This window comes from Carassius gibelio, chromosome B12 (assembly GCF_023724105.1).
Source record: "Carassius gibelio isolate Cgi1373 ecotype wild population from Czech Republic chromosome B12, carGib1.2-hapl.c, whole genome shotgun sequence".
NCBI classification, from domain to species: Eukaryota; Metazoa; Chordata; class Actinopteri; order Cypriniformes; family Cyprinidae; genus Carassius; species Carassius gibelio.
Window position 1 is genome coordinate 11,678,981 of NC_068407.1, and position 26,611 is coordinate 11,705,591.

The following is a 26,611-nucleotide window of genomic DNA, read 5'->3' on the forward strand; positions in this document are numbered from 1 at the left end:
GAAATGATTCCGCTCTCAAAATGTTAAGACAATAAAAATGAGGTCTCGAGGGATTTTCTGTCCTAGAGCGGGAAGCGTTTTTGGTGAACGAGAGGAACCCAGACTTCCGCGAGGTCTCTCGTTATTACAGGGAATGAAACCAAATATATTTAACGGTAGCATGGGATTTTATATGATGTCTGATACGAAATGCAAATTAGATTACTTTAAGATCGTCAGAACATGCCTTTCAGCGACAGCGAATCACGACATCTAGAGCTTTAGCATGACAATTATCAGTCATGCACATAGGCCTTTGTGCCTTTAGCAAAAACGTATTTTATATATGTAATTGGCATTATTTTACGTAGCCTAAATTGGGGATTTACAATTAGTCAAATATTTTATCAGTTAGCTACAGATTACAATTACACTAAGTTACAGACTAAAGAAAAACAAATCTGTTACCAAACTTCTATAAATTCGTGCTTCTGAAGAGAAGTCTCTTCTCCCCACGACTAAATCTAAATCACTTTTTTCCCACTCGACTGCAATAGCCTATATAATTTGTCTCGCGTCAAAATTGTCACTGTTTTGCACATCAGACTCAAGTGAAGCTGCTTCTGATAAACTGCGTCCAGTCACATCAGCTCTGGCTGGTTGTAGTAACTTTATACAGCTCTCATGCAGTCGGCTGATGGACGCGTTCCAGACGTGAACCCACACAAGGGAATACACTGTTGCACTGGATGTCTCCCGGTAGCCTCCCCCAGCAGGGCGGCGGAACCGGCATAAAACAATCACTGTATGTTCGCCGTCTGAGCCGCTGAGCTGGGAAACACGAGACGAGTCGTGTATTCATGTTCCCGGGCGCGCCTGAATAAAGCACGGAGGCGAAAGCGGTTCGTGTGGTTTGCGCACAGGATCTTAGAGCGGAGAACATGTGAGAGGGGAATGGGAAACTGGAAACTGGATTACATTTTACAGAAAGACGCAGAAGGGGTTACGTTCAGGTATGTTCATTTGGCCTATATTTTACAAGCGTTTTCAGTTATGACTTCTAAATGTTTTCACTAAGTGAGTCGTGTCGCGTCACATTTATTGAACTATGACAGGGATGTCATACAGTTTTTATTTTTTTTTGGTAAATTTCCATCGCACAACTGTGGATTGCATAGAAGGTCCCTAAATGTTAACTTTTGTTCTCCCATAAATCGGTTTCTCTCTACATGGGGGGTGTAAAATCTCCCATAAATCGGTTTCTCTCTACATAGGGGGGTGTAAAAAAAAGAAGAAGATAAAAAGTACGATATATAGCCTATATATATATATATATATATATATATATATATATATATATATATATATATATATATATATAATGGCATCAATTGAAGTAGACTAGATGATAAGCAAATATTTCTACAGTAATGACACACGCTCTGCTCTAGTCGTATGAAATGGGCTATGTATGTGTTACTGACCGGTCAACGCGGGATAATAGACCTCCTTGTGTCAAACAGCCATCATTCATTCTAAATACCTCTGGTGTTATGCAAGTTTGCACAAATAAACTCTACAGAAGCTTCAAACATATCAGTCATCAAATATTCCTCACGCGCGCCTGTCTCAGACTCGCGCTTAATTGGTTTGAGTGTTTTGTTTTGACTGAGGTGATCTTCTTTCGGCGTCTTTACATTAAAATGAAAAAAGTTTTTACCTACAGAAAATTAAGTTTGTTTGAGATGTATGTCTGGGGGAACTCGCCGAGGCTAGTGAACATAAAAGTCATCTTTTTTTCTGTTTGACAGGATTTTGACAAGGCGCAGCGGCTCCGTTGAGTAGGGCATCCCCTCGGCGGCCAGGGCGCGTTCAGCGGACACTGGGGGAAAGAAGGACTAATATACCAAAGATGAACACAATTGTGTTTAATAAGTTAAGCAGCCAGGTTTTATTCGAGGAGAAGGCGAATGAGGTGGAAAGAAGCAGTCGAAATTATTTAGAGGTGATAGATGGACAGCATCCGGACCTTCTCGCCAGCAGCCCAGTCATCAAAGACAGCTCAGCCATCCGGCACAGGAGACCCGGGTATGTCACACACTTCAGTGTCTCTTGTCAAATGTACTACAGGTTAAAAAAAAATCCATCAACAATACTCCAAATATGAAGCAGTTGCATTTTCATTATGTTTCATTAAGTGAAACATTTGTTTCCATCAATTTCACTCGATTTTCTTCATCAGAAAACTCATTCGAAGTTCACTGCAGACTGTCACATTAGCACCGCAAGTTTTAAAGCTTGTTTTTTTCACAGTGGATGATAACTGCTTTGCACGTCGTTTATTTTTCATGACGGAATAATCAGCCTAATTATTCTGCTAAGATACTTAACAGAAAAAAAGAATATAATGATAGCCTGTTTAAGTCATCTTGTGGTCATTTTAACACTGTTAATTCCTTTTAACCGCGTGACAGCAAGGAGAACCTTATTAAAGATAAACGTCAAGTTGTTCAATTTTAGAGCCAACGGTGAAAAGTCCAACTGTTTGACTTTTCTTAGTCTTTGTGTTTTCTTTCCATAGATTTGCGCTCAGTTGTGGTTAGAGAGCATATGGTTTGAATTTACAGCCTGCTCGCCTTCTTCTTATCTAGGATACGTTGAGGTTTCAAAAAGAGAATTGCAGGAAATTAATATTCACAATTCAATTAAGTCGCTGTCGATGGTGCTGAATTAGCAGGGGCTTGTCGTTGGGGTACATGAGGTCATGCGTGTTCGGTAGCAAATTTAAAACACGTCCAGGCCTGTTTCTAATAAATAAACATTTCCTTCAACTGTATGTGTGGTCCAGTCAATCACGAATATTTTTATAGTGAGGGTGCAAGAAGAAACCATGTAATCCCTTATTTGCCCTCCGAACCCAGCGCGTTCAGCCTCACCGCCCCAAGCTGTTTACCTCAGCCTGTTTTCTATTTGCAGACAACACAGTGCTTCATTATACGACTGCGATACACAGCAACACCGAGCCTAATAATAGTGATGTCTTGTGAAAAACTTGTGCAAACATCCTCCGCAGCGGGTGCGTCTGGCTCGCGCTTACCGAAGGTCCGTTTGCGCGTGTAAGAGGAGCCAATAGGATAACACTATCCCCGCGCTGCTCGCCTCAAGGGGAATATCACTGCTAATGAAAATTATTAATATAAATACAGAGGTGTGTGTCGCCGATATCGAGAACAGGGAGGGAAAACAACGTATTTAGGTTGTTAATACAGTTCTGGGTTACAAGGAAAATATTTGCTGAACATGAACCTCGGAGCGTTGGGGAAAATATGTTAAATGTGCAGTCAGGTTTTTGGACGATATCAAGGTGATATACAGTAACAGCGCCATACTGACATCTACAGGTTTAAACAACCAGATTCTGTTCTCTCTTGAATATAAAGGTTCCAATTAGTAGAAAAACTGATGGGCCGATGCTACGTTAAAAAGTTTTACTAAGAACTTTTTTCTCTCTCTCTGGAGAACCGCCTGCTGAAACCAATGCGTTGTTGATCTAAAGAACCTGTATTGGGTTCCTGATGAAAGATGAACCATTAAAGAACCTATATTTTAAAAAGTGTGATACTTAACATGAATTGAGAATAAATGTGACTGTCAGAATTTGTAAACATTTTGTTGTGCATATCTGCAGATTTGTATTCATTTATTTTATTTGTATTTTTTTCCAACGATTCCAGTCTCTAGAGGAATACGTAGCACATGTGTCATTGTGCAGATGTTGGATGACATGGAGCTATTTCAGTGCAGCGTTATTGTTTTTTGCAGCCGGACTGTGAACAGATTTTGAATGAAAAACCCTCACTGGGAGAGTTAATTATAGCATGATGCTTGTTTTATAGAGCATGAGTGTTAATTAGGCTCTCATGTAAGAATATTTAACCCTTACAGAATATTTTAAAATTGAACATAACATTTTTTACGTTTTTCTTAAACATTGCTTGCACTGTATTTCTAATGTAATTTTTTTTTTCTTTTTACAAAACGTTCTAAACATTTACCATGAGGTCATTGGTCTGCTCATTTAATGTCACTTTCAGATGAAGGTGGTTGTTATTTCCTATTGATAATAAAAAAAATTATAATTATAAACATAATTCTTCAATATATTTAGTCGATTATTTTCCTGACATTTCTTAGCAATAAAACAGAAGGCAGCAAGAATGCCCCCAAAGAATTAAAAATACTTTTCTCACTGTGGAAAATCTGTAATAAATCAATCCTATGGAATTTCTCCACACCAGTGCCCATTCTGAAGTCTTGTGTAATTGTCATGAGGTTTATGTGGCTTGTGTCGGCTTGTTTTTCTCCACAGGTCTCGTCAGAACCCAGGAAAGGTACGGCACAAACGGCAAGCTCTGCAAGACATGGCCAGGCCTTTGAAACAGTGGCTCTACAAACACCGGGACAATCCGTACCCCACTAAAACAGAGAAAATCCTTCTTGCACTTGGCTCACAAATGACACTTGTGCAGGTGAGTAAGTTCATTTTCCACAACTTTTCCATACACGTGCTACCAAGAGCTACTAGTTCTTGACAGAAGGATTATTAAAATGACAGTTTTCTTTTACATTGAGATGAAAATGCAGGTGTTCATTCCAAACACAAGTTGCAACCAACTTTAGTGAAGGTTTTTTTTTTTTTTTTTTTTTATTGTTTAACCAATAAATATATATAAAAATTCAGAGACATTCTGGCCTGTGTTTAACTCTTCACATGTGTGTTTTTCCAGTCCGTGCTGAGTGTCAGTTTGTGTGTACATATCTGTCTCAGTCTGTGTCTCTGTATATGCATGAAGACATAAACATGTTCTCTAAATTGGTTAAGAATTGGCCCAGCCTACAGATGTTGTTCTGGATGACCCTACAAATTTAATCTGGTTCTAATATTCATGAAAAGGACCCATTTGTTAAAAAATGTGAGCAGACGGCACTGCAATATGGGAAAAAAAGACTTACAAACCCAAAACTTATGCTCAATTTCAGTGAATAAATAATCATACGTGACTGAACAAATCTTGAACATCTCTAGACTTTAGAAAACACCTGAACTTTTCTCATTGCTAGAGTACTCAGTGCTTCCTTCAAAATCTGGCCTCCGTTGATCAGCATAAAGTGAAAAATGTGGCTCTTTGAGAACTTTATATAAAGCAGAGGTCAGGAAACTCAAAGCTTGAATAACATTTTTAAAGCACAATGCCTGTCATAAGTGGCCTGAAGTGTATCGGGCAGGAAAAGTTTTCCTAGTATAACATCTGATGGTCTCTGGTCTCTGTGAAATGGAGAAGGCTGGGTTAAATATTGTTTTTATTGCAAAAAGACAGACGTCGGGCTGAGGAAAAGGAATATTATTAGGTGAGAGTGGCAGAGGCCAGAATAAGCACCCAGCTCGTCATCGTCTCAGCTGAAGAAGACTTAATGTGATGTTACGTTCACAGTGTTCCTGGGATATCTGCGTGTGGCATCAGCCTGCTATTTTTAATAGTTTTCATAGTTTCCCCATAAATAAAGCAGTATATGGAGCTTCTAGTCCAAACACACACATCTATATTACCAAATCAATAATAAACAAATCTTTTGTGTCTTTTATGAACATTCATAGTTCTTATTTATTGGTCATTCTTTCCTCAATACCATTCCAACACTCTCTCTTTTTTCCCAGGTGTCTAACTGGTTTGCCAATGCTCGACGGCGGCTGAAGAACACAGTTCGGCAGCCTGATCTGAGTTGGGCCCTTAGGATCAAACTCTACAACAAATACGTCCAGGGCAACGCGGAAAGACTTAGCGTCAGCAGCGATGACTCCTGCTCTGATGGTACGACACTCACTCACTCATGCTTGCTCACACAATCACACGTGTGAAAACAACCGAGCCTAATTATTCTTGCAGTGTCCTTGGAGACTTACCAAAAACACACACTCGCATTCACAGAAGTGCCAAGGTTGACTGTGATGCTGAAAGCGAGGGTGTCAAGGACTAAATGTAAAGTTTAACAATCCGTCACTGAAAAACTCATATTGCTCAACCACTAACTGGATGCCCACAATGCTTGTGGTGAGGAAATGCACACTTAAAGGGATAGTTCACCCAAAAATAAAATGTCATGTTTTATGCACCGTCATGTTATTCCAGCCCATTATGATGATTAATGATTAATGCCCCTAATAGTTTTCGTTCTAGAAAGGTGAGTAAATTAATGAGGTATCCCTTTGAGAAGGTGCAGATGAGTCAGACATGTACTGTACAACACAGATACTGCAATAAACACTATTCATCACTGGTTTAGTGTATGCACAGAGTGCAAGTAAAACCGCTCTTTAAAACAAACAAGCACAAAAAAATTCACCTATCCTGGTGCTAAATTTGTGTTGTATGAAGTGTTGCGGTATTTATAAGAAACTGTTTGGGGTTTTATTCTGCATGTAGCAGAAAGAGGCCAGACAGGACGCTTAAACACGGATGTTTTATTACAACGAAGTCAGTGCAACACTCCAAACATTTTTATAGCATCGTATAGCAGTCGAGCCATAAATCAGGGTCGGGGTATGTCGAGCGCAGTGCTCGTGTGTGCATCCTCCTCTGTCTTTAAGTTAACCGGACAGACGCGTAGGCTTACAGACAGTCATGCACGCTGTGATTAACACACCACAACGGGGCGTCAGGACTCAACCACAAACACTCGCACACAATCTTGTGCTTACATGCACAAACACAAAAACATCCTAACTAACTATCAAAAGTTTTCTCTTTTCCTTCTCTCTTTCACGCTCTAATTCACACGCTAAGGCGTTGCAACTACAGGGATGTCGCTGGCTGTCTGACAGACTGCATGTTTGTTGGCCGCATCGCTCAACATAAGCATCCGCACACAATGAGACATTCAGTCAGAACACTTATCATCCCCCTGTGCTTAACAGTGACCTCCAAACACACACTCTGTATTTGGTGCCTTGATTAGATGTCTTGGATGAGGACACACACGCTGTGGTTAGAAGAGGAATGCCCAAGTCTGTGCCTCTCAGATCTGTCTCACCCTACAAATAACTTCCTTTTTTTCATTACACCAAAAAATGGCAGAGAAACCATGTCAGCAGCCTAGCTTAACCTTAGACCTCAAATTCCACAGAACTTCGAATCAAAGAGTATTGTTTCAATACTTATGAAAGTGTGTTGATAACTAGTTGTATTGCTATATTGTTAAAAGTTTTTATGTGCAAAAAAAATTTTTTGCAAAAAAAAAAAAAAAAAATCCATAGAAAATGCACTTTTTTAAACTTTTGATTTTCTGTGAGATACACCCACATATTATGAGCCGTGATTATACAACTAAAACATCATGTAACATCATACAAGTTGTTTACTATGCGTATGAAATGTCTTGTTGTTTAGAGGGAACATTTTGTTGCACAGACGTTTCATCAGGTCTGTCGTTCCCGTGTCTGAGCTCAGTAATTATGTGCTACAGAAGATCTGAGCTTCAGACGCACTCTTCACACATTTGAGTCAAGATAGAGCCTTGAAGTGAAATCCTAGCTCACTTAGGAGGCATTCACTCACGCAATCCTAACCCCATATCCTAGGAAATGTTGCGTTTGTGTGAACTCCAGTGTGTTTACCTTTGTTTCCTACATTATGGAATGGTTGTCAAGGTTTAGTGTGGACTAAAACAATCTTTAAAAAATGAGCTTTTGTGCTTCTGATGCGCTAAGAAAAAAGAGAGAGAGAAAAAAGTAATATGGCTTTCTTAAATGAGTAAATCAAAACAAAAAAGGAATCAACACACCTTGTTATAAAAGAAATTGCTGAAGACAGTAATTGTATAGATTTGACTGAAGACATATGTGTGAGAGGCAAAATGAGTGCTAAAGACCACAAGGACAAGTCAAGAGATAAATAGAAATGGTGGAACTTCAAGTAATAAATGATCTAATTTTGTTCTGCAGCAAAAGTATTAATTCTGTAATTGTGATATTAGTGACAATGTCATTTTGGACCATCCATTCTGTTGTATTACAATCAGTAGTAATGCTCCAGGTAGTTTTCTTTCAAGAATGAGCAAACAAAGTCTCACAAATCATCCAGTAATAAAACAAGTCAGTGTCTCTCATTTCTGTTCTTTAATGAATCACTGATGGGACTACAGGTGGCTGAGCAAATAACAAAAGATGAATGATTGGGTGTTTTTTACAGAATGATCAACGGAACGAAAAGATCAACTGAACACACTCTCTCCAAAGCTGATATATGACATCGGAATGTCCGAAGAATTTTTTTTTTCCCCTGTTGATGAGAAAGTTAATACTTTTATTGGTTTTGTTACCAAAATGAAATCAAGACGATTTATCACTTGCCGTTCTACCAGAGTTATTTATCTCTCGAATTGTCCTTGCGATTTTCAGTATTTTGGCAAAAATAACAGACAACTCCATACCATGATTAATGGACATCACGCGGTTGTTGCATTTACACTTCAGTCTAGAACTAAAGCCGCTACTGTGTGAGAGTAGATAAATGAAAATCGATATAGTCAAAGCAATCCATTGGCCTTATACAATTCTTTGTTTTCTGTTTACTACCATTCAAAAGTTTTATTCATTTAAATTCTTAAAGAAATCTCAAGGCTGCATTTACTTGATACAAAATACAAATAATAATACAACAAAAAAAAAGTTATCACAGTTTAAATAATTTTTTTTTTAGCAGCAATTACTTCAGTCTTCAGTGTCACGTGATTCTTCACAAATCATTCAGATATTTATTCAGATATTAACTGCTCAGTTAGTTGCTCCTTTTTTTGGAAACAGATTTAACATAGAAATCTTTTATAACATTATGCATTTCTTTACTGTCACTCCTGAATAATTGAAATAAAATAAAAGTGTTAATTTTTAAAAAGAAAATGAACAAACCACCAAACTTTTGAACAGTAGAATAGCTGTTGTTTTTGTCGGTCTGCTTGTTTGTTTTGACTTTATTTTGTTAATTTTATCACATGCATATTGAAAAAAATTATATTTCACATTTTGCACTTCTGTATTGAATTTATGTAAATATATTTGAACACTATTTTGTTATTATATTTTATTTTCCTACTTTCTCAAATGATGTCATTCTGCAGTAGGTTCAGTGTTTCTCTGCTTCACTGCTGTAGCTGTTATCAGTCTCTCAGCACCAAATTTGATCGGACACACTCACTTGCAGTTGGGAGGCCCATGTTTTCAAGGAGTGTAATCCAGTCAAGTGTTTTCAGTGTGCTGGAGGGGTCATGCAGAAGAGAAGGGTGATTCAATTAAAATGTGACCGTGTCGCTCCCTGCTGAGATGGCGTAAAGGGCAGGAGATCAAAATATTGACGTTTTATAGTTCAGTTCCTTTTCTTTTGCAAATGTCTTCTCAAATGTGCATTGACATATTTGTATGTATCCTGCATCACATCCAGATGGTGACCCAGCAGCACGGGCCCAGGTCGGGGAGTTCAGCAAGCCAATGTACCAGAGCGTCATCAAGAAGGAAGGTGGCGCTGTGGGTGCGGGTCTTCGAGCCGCTGCAGATGCCTCATTGGCTGATGACTACGTGTCGCCACCTAAATACAAGAGCAGTCTGTTGCACCGTTACCTTAACGACTCGCTCCGCCACGTAATGGTGGCCAACGGTGTAATGGACGCAAGGAGGAGGAACCACTCAGGCTCTTTCAGCTCTAATGAGTATGATGAAGACCTGCTGTCACCGTCTTCTTCTGAGACAGAAGCCAACTTTATCTACAGAACTGGTGAGCTGCTGCCAGTCTTGCATTCTTTCCTTGTCTGTGTGTCTCTCTTTCGCTTTTTGTGGGGAAGAAGGGCATCTTGAAGCTGTTTCTTTAGCTCAGTATCAGCTGTGTTTTGGTCTATGTATGATTTTGGCTTCTTGTTCTACAACGAGGAGAGTCACAGAGGGGTCATATGTTTTCTCTATTCTACACATACACACAGCTCTATAAATCATTTCATTTCAACCTGACGTTTGCAGATATTATGAAATACGTTTTTAATAGTATGAAAATACTGGTAAGTTGAAAATATTGCAGTTCAATAGTTCAAAGAATGCACGCTTTTATATTAAGCTTTGTACTTTTGATAAAACGTTTAAGGTCATGGAAGTACAGATTTGAACTTGCAGTGAAACAGAACATACTGTACAGTAAACATAGCTCATCCTGGTTTAGTCTTCAGCCCATTAACTATCAGTACTTCTTTAGTCAGTCAGACAATTATTCTCTCTTTTCAATCTTCATTCGCTCCTTATCTTCTTGTTTTTTGTTTTTCTTTCAATATTACACACTTTTTCTCTCAACACAGTTTTGAGTTCATGTCCGACGTCCACTACTAAGAAACAAGAAGTCTTTAATCAAAAGACAGTTTGTGAAGGAAAGAGATGTTTGTGTGTTATTGCAAGTGTGGAAGTGTATATCAACTTTAGGTTTAACATGTCAGAAGCCTAAGTGTGTGTGTGTGTGTGTGTGGAACATAATTTTGGTCTCTATCATGTCTGAAGTTAGCCCAACTCTGACCCAAAGAATTTTCTCTTTAAGTCTCTTTTATTGTGTATCTTAAACATAACCACATCTCACCTAATAGTAGACTAATACATAACGTAGGTCACTGTAGAAGGTCTGAATTCAGCTTTCAGAACATTTGAGAGGTTCTTAAAACAACTTATGAAATATGTATTTTTTAACGAGATTCAGTGGGTTTCTGCAATATATACATTACTGTATATACATTACATTACTGTTTTAAAATATGGGGGTCCATACATTTTATTGGGAAAGTAATTAATATTAATTCAGCAAGGAGACATTAAATTAATTGAAACTGGCAATAAAGACTTTTACATTGTTACAAAAAATATATATTTAAAAGTGATAATGATTTTGAACTTTTTTTTTAGAAAATCCCCAAAATAAATACATTCAATAAAAAAAAATTATATTATATTGGAATATATATATATTATATAATATATAATATAATTATATTGGAATGATTTCTGAAGGATCATGTGACATTGGAAATGGCAAAGGAATCAAAGGAAGAAATTGCATTTTAAAATACACTGATTTTAAACTGTTTTACCTGTAGTTTTAATCAAATAAATGCAGCCTTGGTGAGTATTAAAAACATCTTACTTGTGTTTTTTAGTGATGGTATTTATAAAACAAATAGCTTCTTAATATCTTAATAAGTAATGAAGCATTTTCGGCCAATTTCCACCAATTTCTTCATTGCAGCTGCTTGATAATGACTTTCTAGAGCTTTCACTTAACCCAGCATTTCTCATTTACCGAAAAAGTCAAGCTCTGCCAAAGTTTAGGCCTCTATAAGTCGTCTGTTTAAGGTCAGCGTTGGTTCGTAGTCTCTCGGTAGGAAGCGTCTGCAGTCCTCACAGTCAGCTGTATTTGCTCCATTTGCTGTTTAAGTCCTCCAGGTGTTTGTGATGTTATCGCAAATCTTTTTAGACGTTCTGAAATGACAAATATGTTTCGGGAGAGTTCTGGCAATTGTTTAAGCCCTGTTCATCATCATCTGGAAGCATGTCAGCCTCTATTGATAATTGGTAGGAATTTCTGTGAGATACTGTGTCTGCGACGAAGGCCTTCGAGCGCATGTGTTTGCTCTCTCTTCTCTTTGAGAAAGAGTTTCTTCAGGTCAGAAGACTGCGTCTTTGCCCTGACAGGATTCATAACTGATAATATTGTTTACTCTTCACTTCTTCGCTTAAATATTGTTGTTCACATCGAGCCTCGGGGACCTCGCCGTGCAATCTTTGTGTTACTGTGTTTCTCATTTCATTTTGCCATATCTAACTGACAAACATGGTTTGCATTATGTCGGGGCTGAGGAACAGAACGCTGGAATTCTCTTCAAACCCAAAAGCTGTTGCTAACTACTTTCTGGACTAATGTTTGAGCTCCCTGTGTGCTATGTGATGCAAGGCTGCTTATGTAGACACCTGCTGAGATAGACAGAGGGAACGAGTTTGGGTGTATTTTGTTGCTTATTTCAGTTTTAATCAGTTCTTCCAAGACGCAGTTATTCTTTTAAAGAATATTTATGAGTTATGTGGTTTTTCCTCCGCTTTCATAATAAATACCATTTCCTTGCTAAGTGTTCAGATGGCTTTTAGGTAGATGAAGTGTCTGTTTGTCAGCTTGCAGATGAAAAGATCACGCAGCATCACAACAGTGAATAAGTGATCGATCAGATCAAAACTCTCTAAACTCTGAATTAAATCGATTCTGAATTTGCCGTTCAATCTTGTTACTTGTTAAAAGGGGGTTGTATTGTTTCCTCCTAAGATTTCACTCCCTCTTTTCCTCTGCTATTCTCTTTCTTTCCATTTTCTTTCTTTCTACATTCCAGAATATTTTTGTACTAATATTCCTCAAGTTTCAGACTAATGCGGCATGAGGTTGAAATTTTAGATCTATGGTCTATGTTGTCTTTTTTTAAAACAGCTGTCTGTCTGTCTCTGCACTGTGTTAGCCAAGACGCTAATGTTTTAGCTCAGACATCTTTAAACCAAAGTGGCATCTCAGAATGCACTGGTTAAATGTAGCTTAATGGAACAAATTGGATATAAAGGAGCTCTCTCTTCCTTTCTATCACTCCTCACTTGATTTTCACAGATCAGACGTGGCAGAGGAGCCGTCAGGCCAGCAAAGCCTCTGATGGAAAACTAAAGAGGCCATTGTGTAAGAAAAATACGAAATAAAACGCAACGGGAACCCTGATGGGAGTTTCATTGAAAACAAGAAGTGAGAGAATTCCAGGGCACATGCCAGGGATTTTATGTCAAATTGCACTTTAATGGGATATTTAATGGCAGGAATCTCGCTCAGTGTTTTCCCTTCATGCATGGTACGGGCTTCGGGGCCGTCCTGTATGATATAGATCACTATGCCGCACTGTCAGAGCAGATGGGAGCTCGCAGTAAAGTGAGAGCATGCAGGAAAATATTTCTCAGAACTTTGTCTAACGCTTTAGATGTATTTTCACCGGTTGCATCAGTGGCTGGTGGAAAGGGAAAGTGCATCACGTGGGACATAAACTGGCTGCCGCACCATTTATTCTAGAGAGACATGTTATTTGTCCTCATATTGCTTTCAACGGACTCTGTGTGATCCAGTTATTGTAACTGATGTGTCATTTGAGGAGTTTATGAATATATTATGATATTATGCTTCAGGGAACTGAAATGAATAAGATGAAAGTGATATATATCTCAATACTTCAATCTAACTTTCAGGCTTTTTGGTACTGCTGCCTATTACACCCGTTCAAAAAGGATATATTTATAAGGATGCATTAAATTTATCATAAGTAAAAGTAACGGTAAAGGCATAAAGGCATAAATGACTCTCCTTCATTGCCCAGGAATATAAAGTAAAAATTCTTTATATGTTTGTAATCAGTAATGTATATATAAAAAGAAATAAAATCCATAGAGAGAGAGAGAGAGAGAGAGAGAGAGAAAGAAACATTTTTGGTAAGGTTCTCTCTTTCCAATCAGTTGTTTTGCTGTGCTTTAGTGTGTTAGCCCTGCTCTGTGAGATATATTTCTTCACAGAACCAAGAATGTCACCTGTGTTTTATGACATGAAAAGACATTCTTTTTCAAGGTCAGTGGACATTAAACAGAGGCAGGAGGCAGAAATATGTTAAACAAGTCATTGTCCAAGAAAAGTACAATCTCTCCAACTCAGAAACATTAGAGTAGATTTCAGGCCAACCTGACCGCGATCAGAGGCAGGTGGGCAATTCATCCAAGCCTAAACATGCAACCGAGTGAGAGCACGTAAATTCAGGCATTATTAATGTGCAGGACCTGCTGTTCATCAGATGACTGACAGCCCTCTGTGTGTACAGCTGGAAATACACAGCACACTTTTATTGCTCTACACATCCAACCACATACAGTACATAAAAACATTGAGAGTCTGATGCCATTAAAAAGCTTGACAGTCTCTCTTTCTCTCAAAGCACGACAGGCTTTGGCTTACATATTTTAGTGTTGTTTGACAGTGACATACAGTGCAGGGGGAGGGATGTGTAATTTAGAGAAACAGCCCGGCGAGGATATGGCATTTAAAGCGTACATGCTGAACTGCCTGATTTACGGTAGCGGACTGCTCACTGACCACAGAGCAGCAGGACAATGATTGATCCAGCTCTGCTATGCACATCTCAACTGGCAGAAAACACTTATGAAAACATCTCTATTTCATTTCATTCTTCAAAACTCTAATATTAAGCTTCACCATTAGATTTTATGTTATATTAGTACATGCTCAGAAAAAAACTGAGAGCAGTACCCTTTAAAAAAGTAGTAATGTGTTCCACCCAAGTGGCAGCTTTGTATGTTTTTATTTATTTATTTATTCAGAGTAATAAATATTCTCATACATACACAGTTGTGAATATGTGTAGTTGAGCCATAACATGCCCATGGCCTTTTTTGATCAACATTAAAACCATTGGTTGAAATATAAATTAATTTATAAGGTAAATTGCATTTCATAGGTACTGTATAATAATATAATATAATATAATATAATATAATATAATATAATATAATATAATATAATATAATATAATGCTGTTTAAAACAGTTTTAAAAGTAATTCATGTCAAGTACACATGCAGTATGCACTCACAGAAACACTGAGATTGTAGTTTTCTCCATTCTCCCACTCCATCCCTCACAAAACAAAAAAAAGAAGGGAAGACTGTACAATCCCAAAGAAAGAGGAGGCTGGAGCCAAGATTTACTTCAGACTCTAGGTTACAGTTGTCAGGACTGGGTCTCATCATCTATCATCAAAGGGAGAGAGAGGAGAGAATGCTGAGAGAAGTGCAAGGTGGAGAAAAGAGAGATGAAGGAAGGGAGTAGGAAAGGAAGAAAGGGGAGTTGAGAGATGAGCTAGAAATTGGAGGATGAATCTGAAGTAATGTGAAAGAGAGTTAAAATAGGGAATAATGCACAATAAAAGCCACATCAAAAACTGAGATGAAGAAAATATGATACAAGTGATTGCACTTACTATACTAAGGCACTGTACTACTGACTTTTATAAATCATTTTTTACAATGTAATAATTATAATAAAATAATTATGATTAAATTGTAAAGAGTATTCTAATTATTATTTTTTAAATAGAAATTCTAAGTATTCTCAGTAGGTTTATAAAAGGATCTCGGAGAGCAAGTAAGCGTCCTCTTAGTAGCATGAATAAATATCTTATGTTATTACAACATTCTTTGTGTATCCAGACACTGTTAGATAAGTTTTCGTCCATCTTTTGTAATTGAGATTTTGGAGCCATTTGTAACTTGAAAATGATTCATTTCAAAACATATTCCAAAAACTGAATTCTTAGTGTCTCGGCACGGCTCTGTGTATAAACTGTTCTGAAGCTCAAGAGCAATATATCGTGATGAATTACAAATAGTCCGAGGCACACTTGAAAAGTAAGTGTGTGTCGATGGTGATTTGTGTGGAGGAGAGATGTAAACAGTAACAGACACACACTGCTCTGGCTGCTTACATGTGAGAATAGATAGCAGACAGGAGGAAAGAAACAGTAAATGAATGGAAGGCTATTAGATGAAGGTGGAGAACCTAATGGCTTGAAACTGAAAGACCTTGACAATTAGATCAGCAGAAATAGTAAAGCAGGGCCAGTGCATATTTGTCTAACTTGGAAAGTAAAGTTTTGAGGGAAGGGGGGAAACAAAATGAGTCAGTTTCACAAGATGAAAATAGAAATAATAGAATCAAAGAGCGCATGTTAAAAAGAAAGAAAGTGTGTGTGAGCGAACCTCAAAAGGAACATGGTAGCAACTCATTTAACTATGTATTTTTGGATCAAGTCTGCAATCATTATTTAGTTCAGAAAACACTTTCAAACATTGTTATATTATATTCAATCACAGGTTTTTTTTCTTTTTTCTGAGATTGCAGTCGAAAGCAATTCTGTCTTCATCTCTGGGCAGAATTAACATACAAACTTGTAATGCCAGATCAAAACAAGTTTTTCCATTCTGCTAAATCATTTGCAATGATTCCAAAGTTTCTTTTTTCCATTTTGGAATGACACTAAAGCTTAAAAAAAACTGAATTTTATTGGAGCTGAAAAAGGTTTGTGATGCGTTCTAGCTGGAGCCTTATCTAAGTCTTACGGCACTTTAAGCAAATGCTTTCAGTATGAGCCTTTCTCTCTCCCTCTCTTTGTCCTTCGGTCTCTCTTCCTGACAGACGTCAGAGTGCAGATACTGTCTTGTAATACCTCAGTGGCGTGCTATGTCCTCTAGCTAGTGTGTTTGAAGTCTGTTTGTGGGACTTTTATAGGTACCGATAGGGTAAGAGATCAAAATAATTTGTCCAGCCATTAGCAAATAGCAGATCCACTCGTCCACGTCCAGAACAGGAAGCCAATGGATGACCTCGAAGTCACCTGAATGGTCAAGATTGGATTCCTCTTGAGAAAAAATGTTAAAACAGTGAGTGTTTCCTTCATCGTGAACAGATCAGTGTCAAAAATGTTCTTGTTAACTTTCTTGTTCACCCAAAACTTGTCATCCTTCACTTACCCTCATGAAGTTTCAAAACTGACTTTTTCTTAAACTGAATTTCTTAAATTGTTTTGTAAATACAAAATGATGGGAAGATTTCACACATGACTTGGCCATGATCAGACTGTCATTGTTTGTCATCTGCTGTGCAGACGCACAGAAATCCTACAAATATTAAATAAAATCTGTCTTAAGATGAGCTTTACTGTTTATGAGTGGCCATGTGTCCATGAGGCTGAAATATGCTTTTCTTTCGATCTCTCTCTTGCTCACTCTGTTTACCCCCATACAGTATTGCCACTGTTTGGTTGTTCTTTCAAGCTCGCCAGTCAAATCCACAGCCCAGAACATTTCAGCACCCTCGACGCAGTTTGATCCATCACAGATTAATGTGCTTTGTTTCAAAGGCTGAGGAAAGGAAGTCCAACAGTGTCCAGACTGTTGTGTTTTTCACCACGGAGAGTTTTTAAAAAATACGAGAAAATATCATGTGGGAAGAATCACTATCATTCTTCATTCCTCTGTTGGGCCTCATGCCTCTTCCAACCACCCTGACCCAGAAACAGAGGATATCATGGATATTTATAGTGCAGCGATCACTGATAAACGTGAATGGAATGGAGAGAATGGAAGAACGGAGTCAGTAATAGTTTAAAGACAGCCATTACAGTGAATGAAACCTCAACCAAAAGTATGATCTGGGAAGGCAATGGGAAAACAAGAACCATGACATTAGGTTTAAAAAAACGGAACATTAGAGACGAGTTGAAGAGAGAAACAGAACAGAAATGATCACAGGAAACAGTCTAAAAAAATGGAAGCAAACCAAAAGACAAATGAAGACAGTTTAAGATGGATTTATCTAGAGAATGACCAGAAGAGACAGACACTCGAAAGAAAGCCGATGGAGTGGATGAACTGGGGAGGAGGCTGCCATCCTGGACAGCTAGTAAGGGTAGAGCTGGCAGAGCAGAGAAGAGACATATGCCAACTTCATTTTAACATCATTCACAGGCCTTCAGTGACAATATTAAAGAACAACGTTCATTTTTTCTCAAGCACACTTTGGACGCCTGGAGTAAAAATGAGACACCAAGAAGTGATGATGTCTGTCTGCTTTGGGCAGAACTAATTTTCCTTCCCTTTATTTGAAAGGCTGTGAAAGATGTGACTGATATTTTATAAACCAGTAAAAGCAGGCAGAGATTATGGTCATGGATTTGGGAAACAGTGAATACCTCTCCAGTTTCTCTGGTTGTTGCGTTATAAATGTGACAAATTCATTGTCTGTTATTTTCTGATGCTCAGTCATTTTAGCAGGTTATCTTGTTGAACTATATCCGCTTCTCTTTGTGCTACATGCTGGGATGTTTCTCGATGATTTAGAAGCAGTACGTGCCACGCTCAGTCACCACAGATTGACGTTGACGTCTTTTTCCATTCTCGTCTGCGTGGCTCCGTAGCAAAAAAGTCATGACATCTTGCCCAGATTCCATTTGTCACTTCTCTTCATGCAGCTGATAGATGGATGATCAAAAGAAAAAACGAACGGACGGATAGAGGTATATTTCCAGCCCCAGTCTGCTCTGACATGCCAACCATGATGCCATTCTGTCTCAGTTGTGATTGCTCATTGAGAGTTTGCACGAAAACAGACCTGTCTGCAATATTTTACCCAGTTGTCCAATGCTGCCAATGTCCATTCAACCCTGCCTGTATAGTTCTACATGTACGAATCATTAGCTACCCTTGAATTCAAGTTTTGTTAATGTCCCAAGCTTTTGCAGTCGAGGGACAGAAAGATCAGCTTGCTTGCATTGACATCTTAGTCAATGAGAATGGCCATTTTCTCTCTTAAGAGTGTGTAATCTTGTGATTACTGAGTGCTGACAGTATAGTACAGTAAAGGATGTGCCGGATTATGCTTTAATAGGTTGGCTGCAAGGTTTAGTATTATTTCTGCTTGAAGGACGAGCAGGGTTTGAGATCATTGCTTGGAGTTTTGTGTCTTAGTGAATTTTGATCGTCCAGTGTTGATGTGTCTCTTTAAAGGAATGATTCACCAAAGAATTCAAATAATTCTTATCATTTACTTACCCTCATGTCATTTTAAACATCTGTGACTTTCTTTCCTCTGTGCAACACGAAAGTAGACATTCTGAAAAAATATTTTTTATTTGCTTATTTTAATAAAATGCCTATTCATGCAGCAGCGGCATATCTTGCGTGCTCATAGCAGCCGTAACATACAAGTTAAATCTAGTTTGCCAAGACCAAATATATTAACATTGTCATATCCATTAACATGCCATTATTTGTCTGTGTAACTGAAAGCTGTTTGTGCAGTAATATGTAGTGTACAGAGATCATACATGTGCTGCAAGTGTTTGCTTGTCTGACATCTCTCATTACCTGGCAGAGATAGAATTGCATTTTTTGCACTTCTTTCTGTTCTGTTCTTTCACTTCTCACTTACCTTGGTGATTGTAAGTGTACTGGGGTATTTTCAACACACCAGGCCTGTTTAGCAACATTTTTATGGAGTATCACAAGTCCCCCAACTCATAGCCCACAGTGCCATTTCAAAACAGACCCGTTCAGTAGCAAAGAGCACTGCAAAAATGGAAAAATAGCAACATCTAACACATTTTGATTTATAGAGGATTTATAATTTCTTTGGCTCAGCTATTGTTTTTAAAAATCAGAGTTTTAGATATTTTAGGCAGCAGCATTTGGAAAATGCAGTGGGTCCGCACCCAATTTTCAACAAGAGTTTCCCTGGGGGAGAAAGCGGAGTCACTGTCTGCTCCCAAAAGAGGGTCGCTTAATACACCGTGCAGACAAGCCCCCTTAGCACTGCCGGAGACATCACATCAGCATGAGTGACAGACATCAGCATATCTGTATAGAGTTCAAAGTTGTTGTTTTTTTATATTTTTTTAATGTTTTTTTTATATGTCATGCTGATGAATACTAAATTTATTAGTATTATTACAAACATTTAAGTATTTATTTTATATGACACCAAACATTTTCTATGTGTATAAACAATATATATATATATATATATATATACATACACACACACATACACTGAACAAAATTATAAATGCAACACTTGTGTTTTTGTCCCCATTATTCATGAGCTGAACTCAAAGATCTTAGACTTTTTTTCTCGGCAAAGGAGAAGTGCTCACTAACACAGATTAAGACAGATTTGTGAACAATATTTGAGAGAAACCGGCCTTTTGTGTACTCAGAAAAAGTCTTTGATCTTTGAGTTCAGCTCATGAATAATTCGGACAAAAACAAAGTCCTGCATTTATAATTTTGTTCAGTGTATATGTAAGGAATAATTGACAACGGGGCATTGAATTATTAGAAAAATAATGCACACCCGAGGTGGTGATGTGGCCACAACGCCAATGGCCCAGAGTCGATTATTCTGCTTATACTATGGTTACCACACCTCAAGACATCGATCAGATGATATATTTAAAGACATTCGTCTGGTTTTTGTACTTAAAAATCACTATTGAGAGTAGGATTATTTCTTTCGCATCTCATCCAATGCCCTTTTGCTAGTTCCAAAACATAATCTTAAAGCTGGTATTGGAGGCTTGAGCCGTTGATACCATTCTAATGCAGTTATTAATGAAGTTATTAGAAAGAGAGTGAGAGTGACAGAGACACACAGAGAAACAGAGAGAGAAACAGAGAGAGAGAGAGAGAGAGAGAGAGAGAGAGAGATAAAAAGTGAATAAAAGTGAAAGACGTGACATTTGCCAAGTATGGTAAACCATACTCAGAATTGGTGCTCTGCATTTAACTCGTCCAAGTGCACACACATAGCAGTGAGTAGTGAACACACACCCGGAGCAGTGGGCAGCTATATCCAGCGCCCAGGGGGTTCAGTGCCTTGCTCAAGGGCACTTAAGCCATGAGTATTGAGGGTGGAGGAGAGCGCTGCTCATTAATCACTTTGATGTAGCTTGTGCTCACTGTAGTACACGGAAGCAGTTCCAGGCAGATGATGTATAGACATCGGCTTTGTGCATTTGCTGCTCAGAACTGATGGATATTTTTCTTACAAAAACGCATCAATTCGCTACACTTTTTTTTTTATGGACGGGCACATTTTATTTAACTACTTTTGGACTGATGCATGCAACACTCGCTGAGTGGCATTAAACAGCTTGAAAGATCAAAGACTATTTTTAACCCTTTGAGCGGTATGGTCCCATATATGGGATTTTTATTTCCGATTTCGACATTTCTTGAGACGAGGGGAAAAAAAGATCAGATTGGGGTAAGCTCCATCTCCGTGTGGACGGGGCCGAAGAAGTAACGGGTACTTACAGTTATGGATAGAAATGTATCGGAGTAAAGAGTACAATATTTGCCTCTCAAATGTACTTGAGTAAAGTCATTAGTACTCCCCAAAAATGATACTCAAGTAAATTACAGATCCCTCAAAATTGTACTTAAGTACTGTACTCAAGTAAATTTACTCCGTTACTGTTCGGCTCTGCCGGCCACTTATTACTTATTACGGGAGAAATTGATTCATTTAAAAAAACTCACTCTAGGAGGACCACTAGAAAGTTTTAAACTCACCACTGAAAAGGTTAATATAACTAACTGGCTTCGTCTGAAAGAAGAAAGTCATATACACCTAGGATGACTTGAGGGGGAGTAATTTATAGGCTAACTTTAATTTTTGGGTGAACTAACCCTTTAAGCCCTTAAAATAATCCGAATGATTATTTTTATAAATTAAACTGTTCATAATGTAAGATGCGTTGAAGTCATTGCATATTGTATTTCTGAACAATAACTGATGCAGAAAAAGATGTGTCATGACAGTAGCCATTTCTCTTCATTTTCTCCTTTTTGTTTTTCAAATTTGATCTGTGTTTCTATTCTAGAGGCTTTACATCTTGCGCTCCCTCTCTTTCTTTTCTTCTATTCCTGACCATCATTAGATTCATGTTATTTAGTAGAATAGATACCATTACCGGCCATGATTTAAGAGTGAGGAACGGGAGACTGTTGTTGTCTTTATTTGTTAGGCTAGAGGTTGTCAGTAGAAACCAGCTGTACAACTGCCAAGAGAGTGAACTGAGCTACTGTCACTGTGGTAATAATGAAAGACAAAAGCAACAGTTCTGAATGCTGTCCAAATCAAATACATATTCAGTCCTGGAGCTGGTATTTTTAGGAAACCAAACCTGGATTTTCACAGTCTCTAAGCAGCCTATGTTGTTTGTATTTATCATCATATTCATACCGTTGATAAACGAGCTTGTCCAAGACAGAACAGACAGTTACGAGACTGAGAGAAGAGCAAACTTGGAAGAGCTAAATACAGGGGGGGGGGGGTTGTGTAATAATTTCAATGTTTATGGGCATGTGCAGTGAAGGACTGAATATCTGCTTTTGACAAAAAACAGATCTAGATGTGTTGTTTGTATCAAGTGCAATAAGAACAGCAAATCAAAAAGCTCATCTACAATTGAGAACAGACAACCACCACAACCAAATCCTGTCCAGATAGAGAGATACAGAAAGAGAAAAGTGATACATCAGCGCAGTGAACCTGATACAAATACAGTTAAAGAAAAAAAAAAAGACATTAAATATTGTGACAGGAACATTATGGGATTATCCAGAAAAATACTAAGAGAAATGAAACTCAGACTGTATGAATTAAGGCGAGTTTTCCCGACGGACAATCTTTAATCATTCCATCTTCACATGAACTACTTGTTTCGCAATCACACACTCCGCTTTGGTTAATTGAATCCCAAACACATCTGTGAGTTTCGAGAGAAGCTCACTGTTATTCTGACTAACACACTCATTCTCAGCCGCGTAAAACTATTACTGAACAAGCTGAGCACAACAGGATATTTCCCAATCAGCCTCACACCAGCCTCAGGCGGTAATGCTGGCCTTTCCTCAACACCCAGTTACCATTCAGCGCACATGTGAACAGTTTTTACAGAAAAACAAGTTTAACACCGGCTCAGACGAGCCGTTGGGGATGATTAGGTGCTGTTTGGCCCTGCAGGTGTTCAGGCAGAGCTCCAATGTCCGTTCTGGATCCAAGGGGTGTGTGTGAGCACAAGGTTTGGGATGGGATGAGGTGAACGCATGAGAAGCATTGCCTCAGGGGGGAGAACCGAGACATCCGGAATAAAGGCATGGGGTTTAACTCACTGAACAAATGCTACCCTGATCTGGATTTAGAGAATGATTCAGCGCCTGTAAAAGTCATCCTAGATGAAAGTGTGAGGCATGTTAAACCATAACTGTCATGTCCAGTAAGAAATCAGCCTGGCCTAATATCATACATCTCTTTACAATCATTTTAAAAGATCGCAGGGTTATGCATGTCCATTAAGAGGAAAAAGGACATGCTTGTTATTTGGGGCAGTTTGTACTTGCAATTCAGGACTAGCAGCCTCATAATTCATTATTGATTTAAAAGGTTCTTTCACTCAAAAATGAAAATTCGTCCATTTTCTACTCACCCTCGAAGCATCATAGGTGTATGTGACTTTCTTCTTTCAGAATAATCCAAAGTTATATTTACAATTTTCTTTGCTCTTCCAAGCCTTTCAATGGGGTAAGCGGGTGTTTGTTGTCAACTGTTCAGAAAACGTCCCTCACATGGCTCTGGGGGATGAATAAAGGCTTTTACAAAAAGCTTTTGCTTTTACATTTACAAAAAATGTGTTTTTGAAAGATAAATATCCAGATTTAGGAAGATGGAAGACGTGCGCCTCTGAGAAATGTAGGAGCAAAGGAAACAAAGTTTCAATTAAAGGAAAACCAGTCTCCTCTTGGCTTATTTCGAAAAATCTACATTTTTCTTTACAAATCTTTGTTTTCTGCTTCTACTTCTTGACCAGTGTTTTGTTCTGTTCTTTCTCCACCTGTCACTAACCATGCAGTGATGAAATACTATGACATCCGCCTGCTCATCTTCTGGGTCCCAACAGTCAGCAATGTTTGTTATGTATGAAATCTGGATATTTATCTTACAAAAACACATGGATTTGCTACAGGAGGCTTTTATTCAGCCCCTGGAGCAGTGTGAGGGACGTTTTATTACATATGCACGCACTTTATTTCACGTCTTTTGGACTGTTGATAACAAACACCCACTTACTACATTGAAAGGCGTGGAAGAGCAAAGACAATTTTTAATATAACTCCAACTGGATTACTCTGAAAGAAGAAAGTCACATACACCTATGATGCTTCGAGGGTGAGTAGAACATGGACGAATTTTTGCAAGATATAAATTGGAATTTCAAGAAATGAAGTAAGAATTTAAAAAAAATGCAATTAACTTTTTTATTCTGTGGTAGAAACCGATAAAAACATTAAATAAATGTGGTTAATTGAATGTATCAACTAAATATAACTAATTTAGCTATAGCTAAAGACTGTCTACACTGGACACGACAAAGCTACCATTGAAAATCATTTGAAATTGGTGTCAATACGTCAGAAGTAGAATGCAGCAGCAGTTTCCAGTGTCATGTCGTGCCACATTCAGTGTAGACAGCATCACTGATTATAGTGAGTCTCATAATATTTTGTCACGCAGCGGCCTGCTCGTGTCCAGTGTAGACACCGTGCAAAAGATAATTATGTAATTTTTACTTTCACATATAATTAAAAAATATATCATGTGTGTTACCTACAAAAATGTTTAATTTGTCAGTCCTTTACACACAAGTGAGTGTGCGTGTGTGGTAGAGGAACTGGTGATTATCATTAAGTAATTAGCCCTAAGTGTGTTGCTGACCTCTGCATTTAACAAATAACACATTATCATTGTGCCAAGCATCTGGGTATGGAAGATTCCACCATTCACAGAGTAAATGGAAACAAGCCTTTACAGTCTCAATTACTGAAGCATCTCTCTCCATTCACACAAGAAGCACAGACCTACACATAAACAAGTCCTCCGAATGTTTACTTACAATCTTACTCGGACTTTTCACATCTGCAGCATTAAGATACATTGTTTTGTTATTGACACTGGGTTTGTCCTGTGCTTGTATTTACAGAGACTTTGGAGCACGGATCAAATAAATCTGACAGGTGCGTATAACCAGAACTGCCATGCATATAAAAAACAGCCCCTCACATTATTTCCGACTTTTGGTTTCAGATATAGTACGTAAGAATGACTGTGAATACAGCTACTGAGCATCTTTCAGTAACAGGCCTTTTGTATGTTTACAGAAGCATGCAGAAGGAGAAGGGACAGAGGAAAGACGAGACATACTGGAGGGAGATCAACGCAGCCATGGCCCTCACTAACCTGGCTCAACCCAAGGACACGGCCACCGCCGCCACCACCAGCTGCATCATCCAGAAATCCTCACACATAGCTGAAATCAAGACTGTTAAAGTGCCTATCCTGCACAAATACTAATGCGCAGAAGATCCCGCTCTTCTCCTTTTGGAATTCAGCTGTTTTGAATATTGTTTATTACTTTGTGGTACTGATAATGAAAGATTTTTTGGGGTTCCTTTGTTTTTATTGTTATTATGAGTACGATGAGGTGCCCTGAAATGCAGCACTTGTTTAGTACACCGATTTGTGCATTTCATTTGGTTTGCACAAGCTGTTTTTTTTTTTTTAAGTGTTGATGAATTCTCAGTAACGACAGTATTTCTGAACGAGACACTTTTGCAATGTTAACTTATTTTGATAGTAATCAGAAGTTTGTATTGTATTGCGCCAAAGTGCCTTCATGCATCTCAAAGGAGAGATTAGTGAGAATGTACAGTTCCTGTCCTCTCTGAATGAAATAAAAGGGTTGAAACGACAGGAGGAGTGTGTAGCGCACTCTTCTCGCAGTCTACAGGAGCCGATGACCTTCAAATGAAATCAGCGCAAGTCACAAAGACATGCACGTGAACCTAAGGCCATTTCTGCATGTTTTGTCTTAAAATCTCATGTGGCTGTGACTACGACATTGTTTTGTCTCTTAAATGGAAAACTTCAACTGTCACCTGCCAACAATAGCCTTGAGCAGAGAGATAAGTTCAGTCAGCCAGCATCAAATTCCAGGCCTTCCTTCCCAGCTAACAAGCAACGTTCTGCAAACTTTGGCAACGAACATTCTTACGGTAATGTTGAAAGCACATTTGTTCATTTATGTTGCCTTTAATAACATTAGCACAAAAACGTTATCATTCATGGAATGTTTCATTTCTACAAAATTCTAGTTGCTATTCGCTGCAAAACGTTCAGAGTACATTTCTATAATATTTGGATGTTTTGAATGTTCAGAGAAATGTAACGAAACGTTTTTTGAACATGTTTTTGTTAGCTGGGTTAGTCTCTGCTTCCGCTCATGCTCTCAGTTATGCACATTGTCTCAGACAAACAATGAGAAAGAGAGAGACAGACTTTAAGGTTTGCTCTGTATCTGTTTGAGACGAGGACTGTGACCCAAAGGGATATTTATGATCCATTATCAGCGCTAAACCTATGGTGTTGCCTTCTCGTGTTTCTACTCTGAACAAGGTACTTCAGTGGAGGCGGTAAATGATTTGGCCAGTCGTGTTTTATCCCCTTTTCTCTCTCAGATGGTTAGAATTACTCTCAAATTGCTGTTTACAAGAAGTACGGGAGACACTTTCATGTAAAAAAAAAAAAAGAAAAAGAAAAAAAACACAAACCATAGCAGTATTACCACATCTCTGATTCAGTGAACGTTCAAACCTGATTTGCAATCTCGTTTTGTTTGTCCTGCGGTTTTAGCTCTTTTAGTTTGTTTTTGCCTTTGGTTCAACCAAGCTGTGTTAGTCTTGTATTGACTGAATGGAAAGAAATCGTTTAATGCAAATGTTATTTACATTAGAGTTATGGACGCCAAGTATGTAATTTAGAGAATTAAAAGCCACTTTTGAAGTGAGCGAGGTAACACTA

The 26,611-nt window shown here is 38.2% G+C and overlaps 1 protein-coding gene across 1 annotated transcript; it reads left to right on the forward strand.

The window, feature by feature from the left end:
* The first annotated feature begins 723 nt into the window (after window positions 1-723).
* mkxa (mohawk homeobox a) lies at window positions 724-25,502 on the forward strand. The gene is made up of 7 exons (XM_052570241.1): window positions 724-992; window positions 1,791-2,067; window positions 4,349-4,508; window positions 5,696-5,849; window positions 9,474-9,803; window positions 24,735-24,768; window positions 24,913-25,502. The coding sequence occupies exons 2-7, from the start codon at window positions 1,892-1,894 to the stop codon at window positions 25,103-25,105; spliced, it is 1,047 nt and encodes a 348-aa protein (XP_052426201.1). The 5' UTR covers window positions 724-992; window positions 1,791-1,891; the 3' UTR covers window positions 25,106-25,502.
* The last annotated feature ends 1,109 nt before the right edge of the window (window positions 25,503-26,611 follow it).

Bases quoted from the DNA above. Each gene is read 5' to 3' on its own strand.
- mkxa (XM_052570241.1), top strand. From the start codon at position 1,892: ATGAACACAATTGTGTTTAATAAGTTAAGCAGCCAGGTTTTATTCGAG. The intron at 9,804-24,734 runs GTGAGCTGCTGC...TTGTATTTACAG, and splicing joins CAACTTTATCTACAGAACTG to AGACTTTGGAGCACGGATCA. The intron at 24,769-24,912 runs GTGCGTATAACC...GTATGTTTACAG, and splicing joins GGATCAAATAAATCTGACAG to AAGCATGCAGAAGGAGAAGG.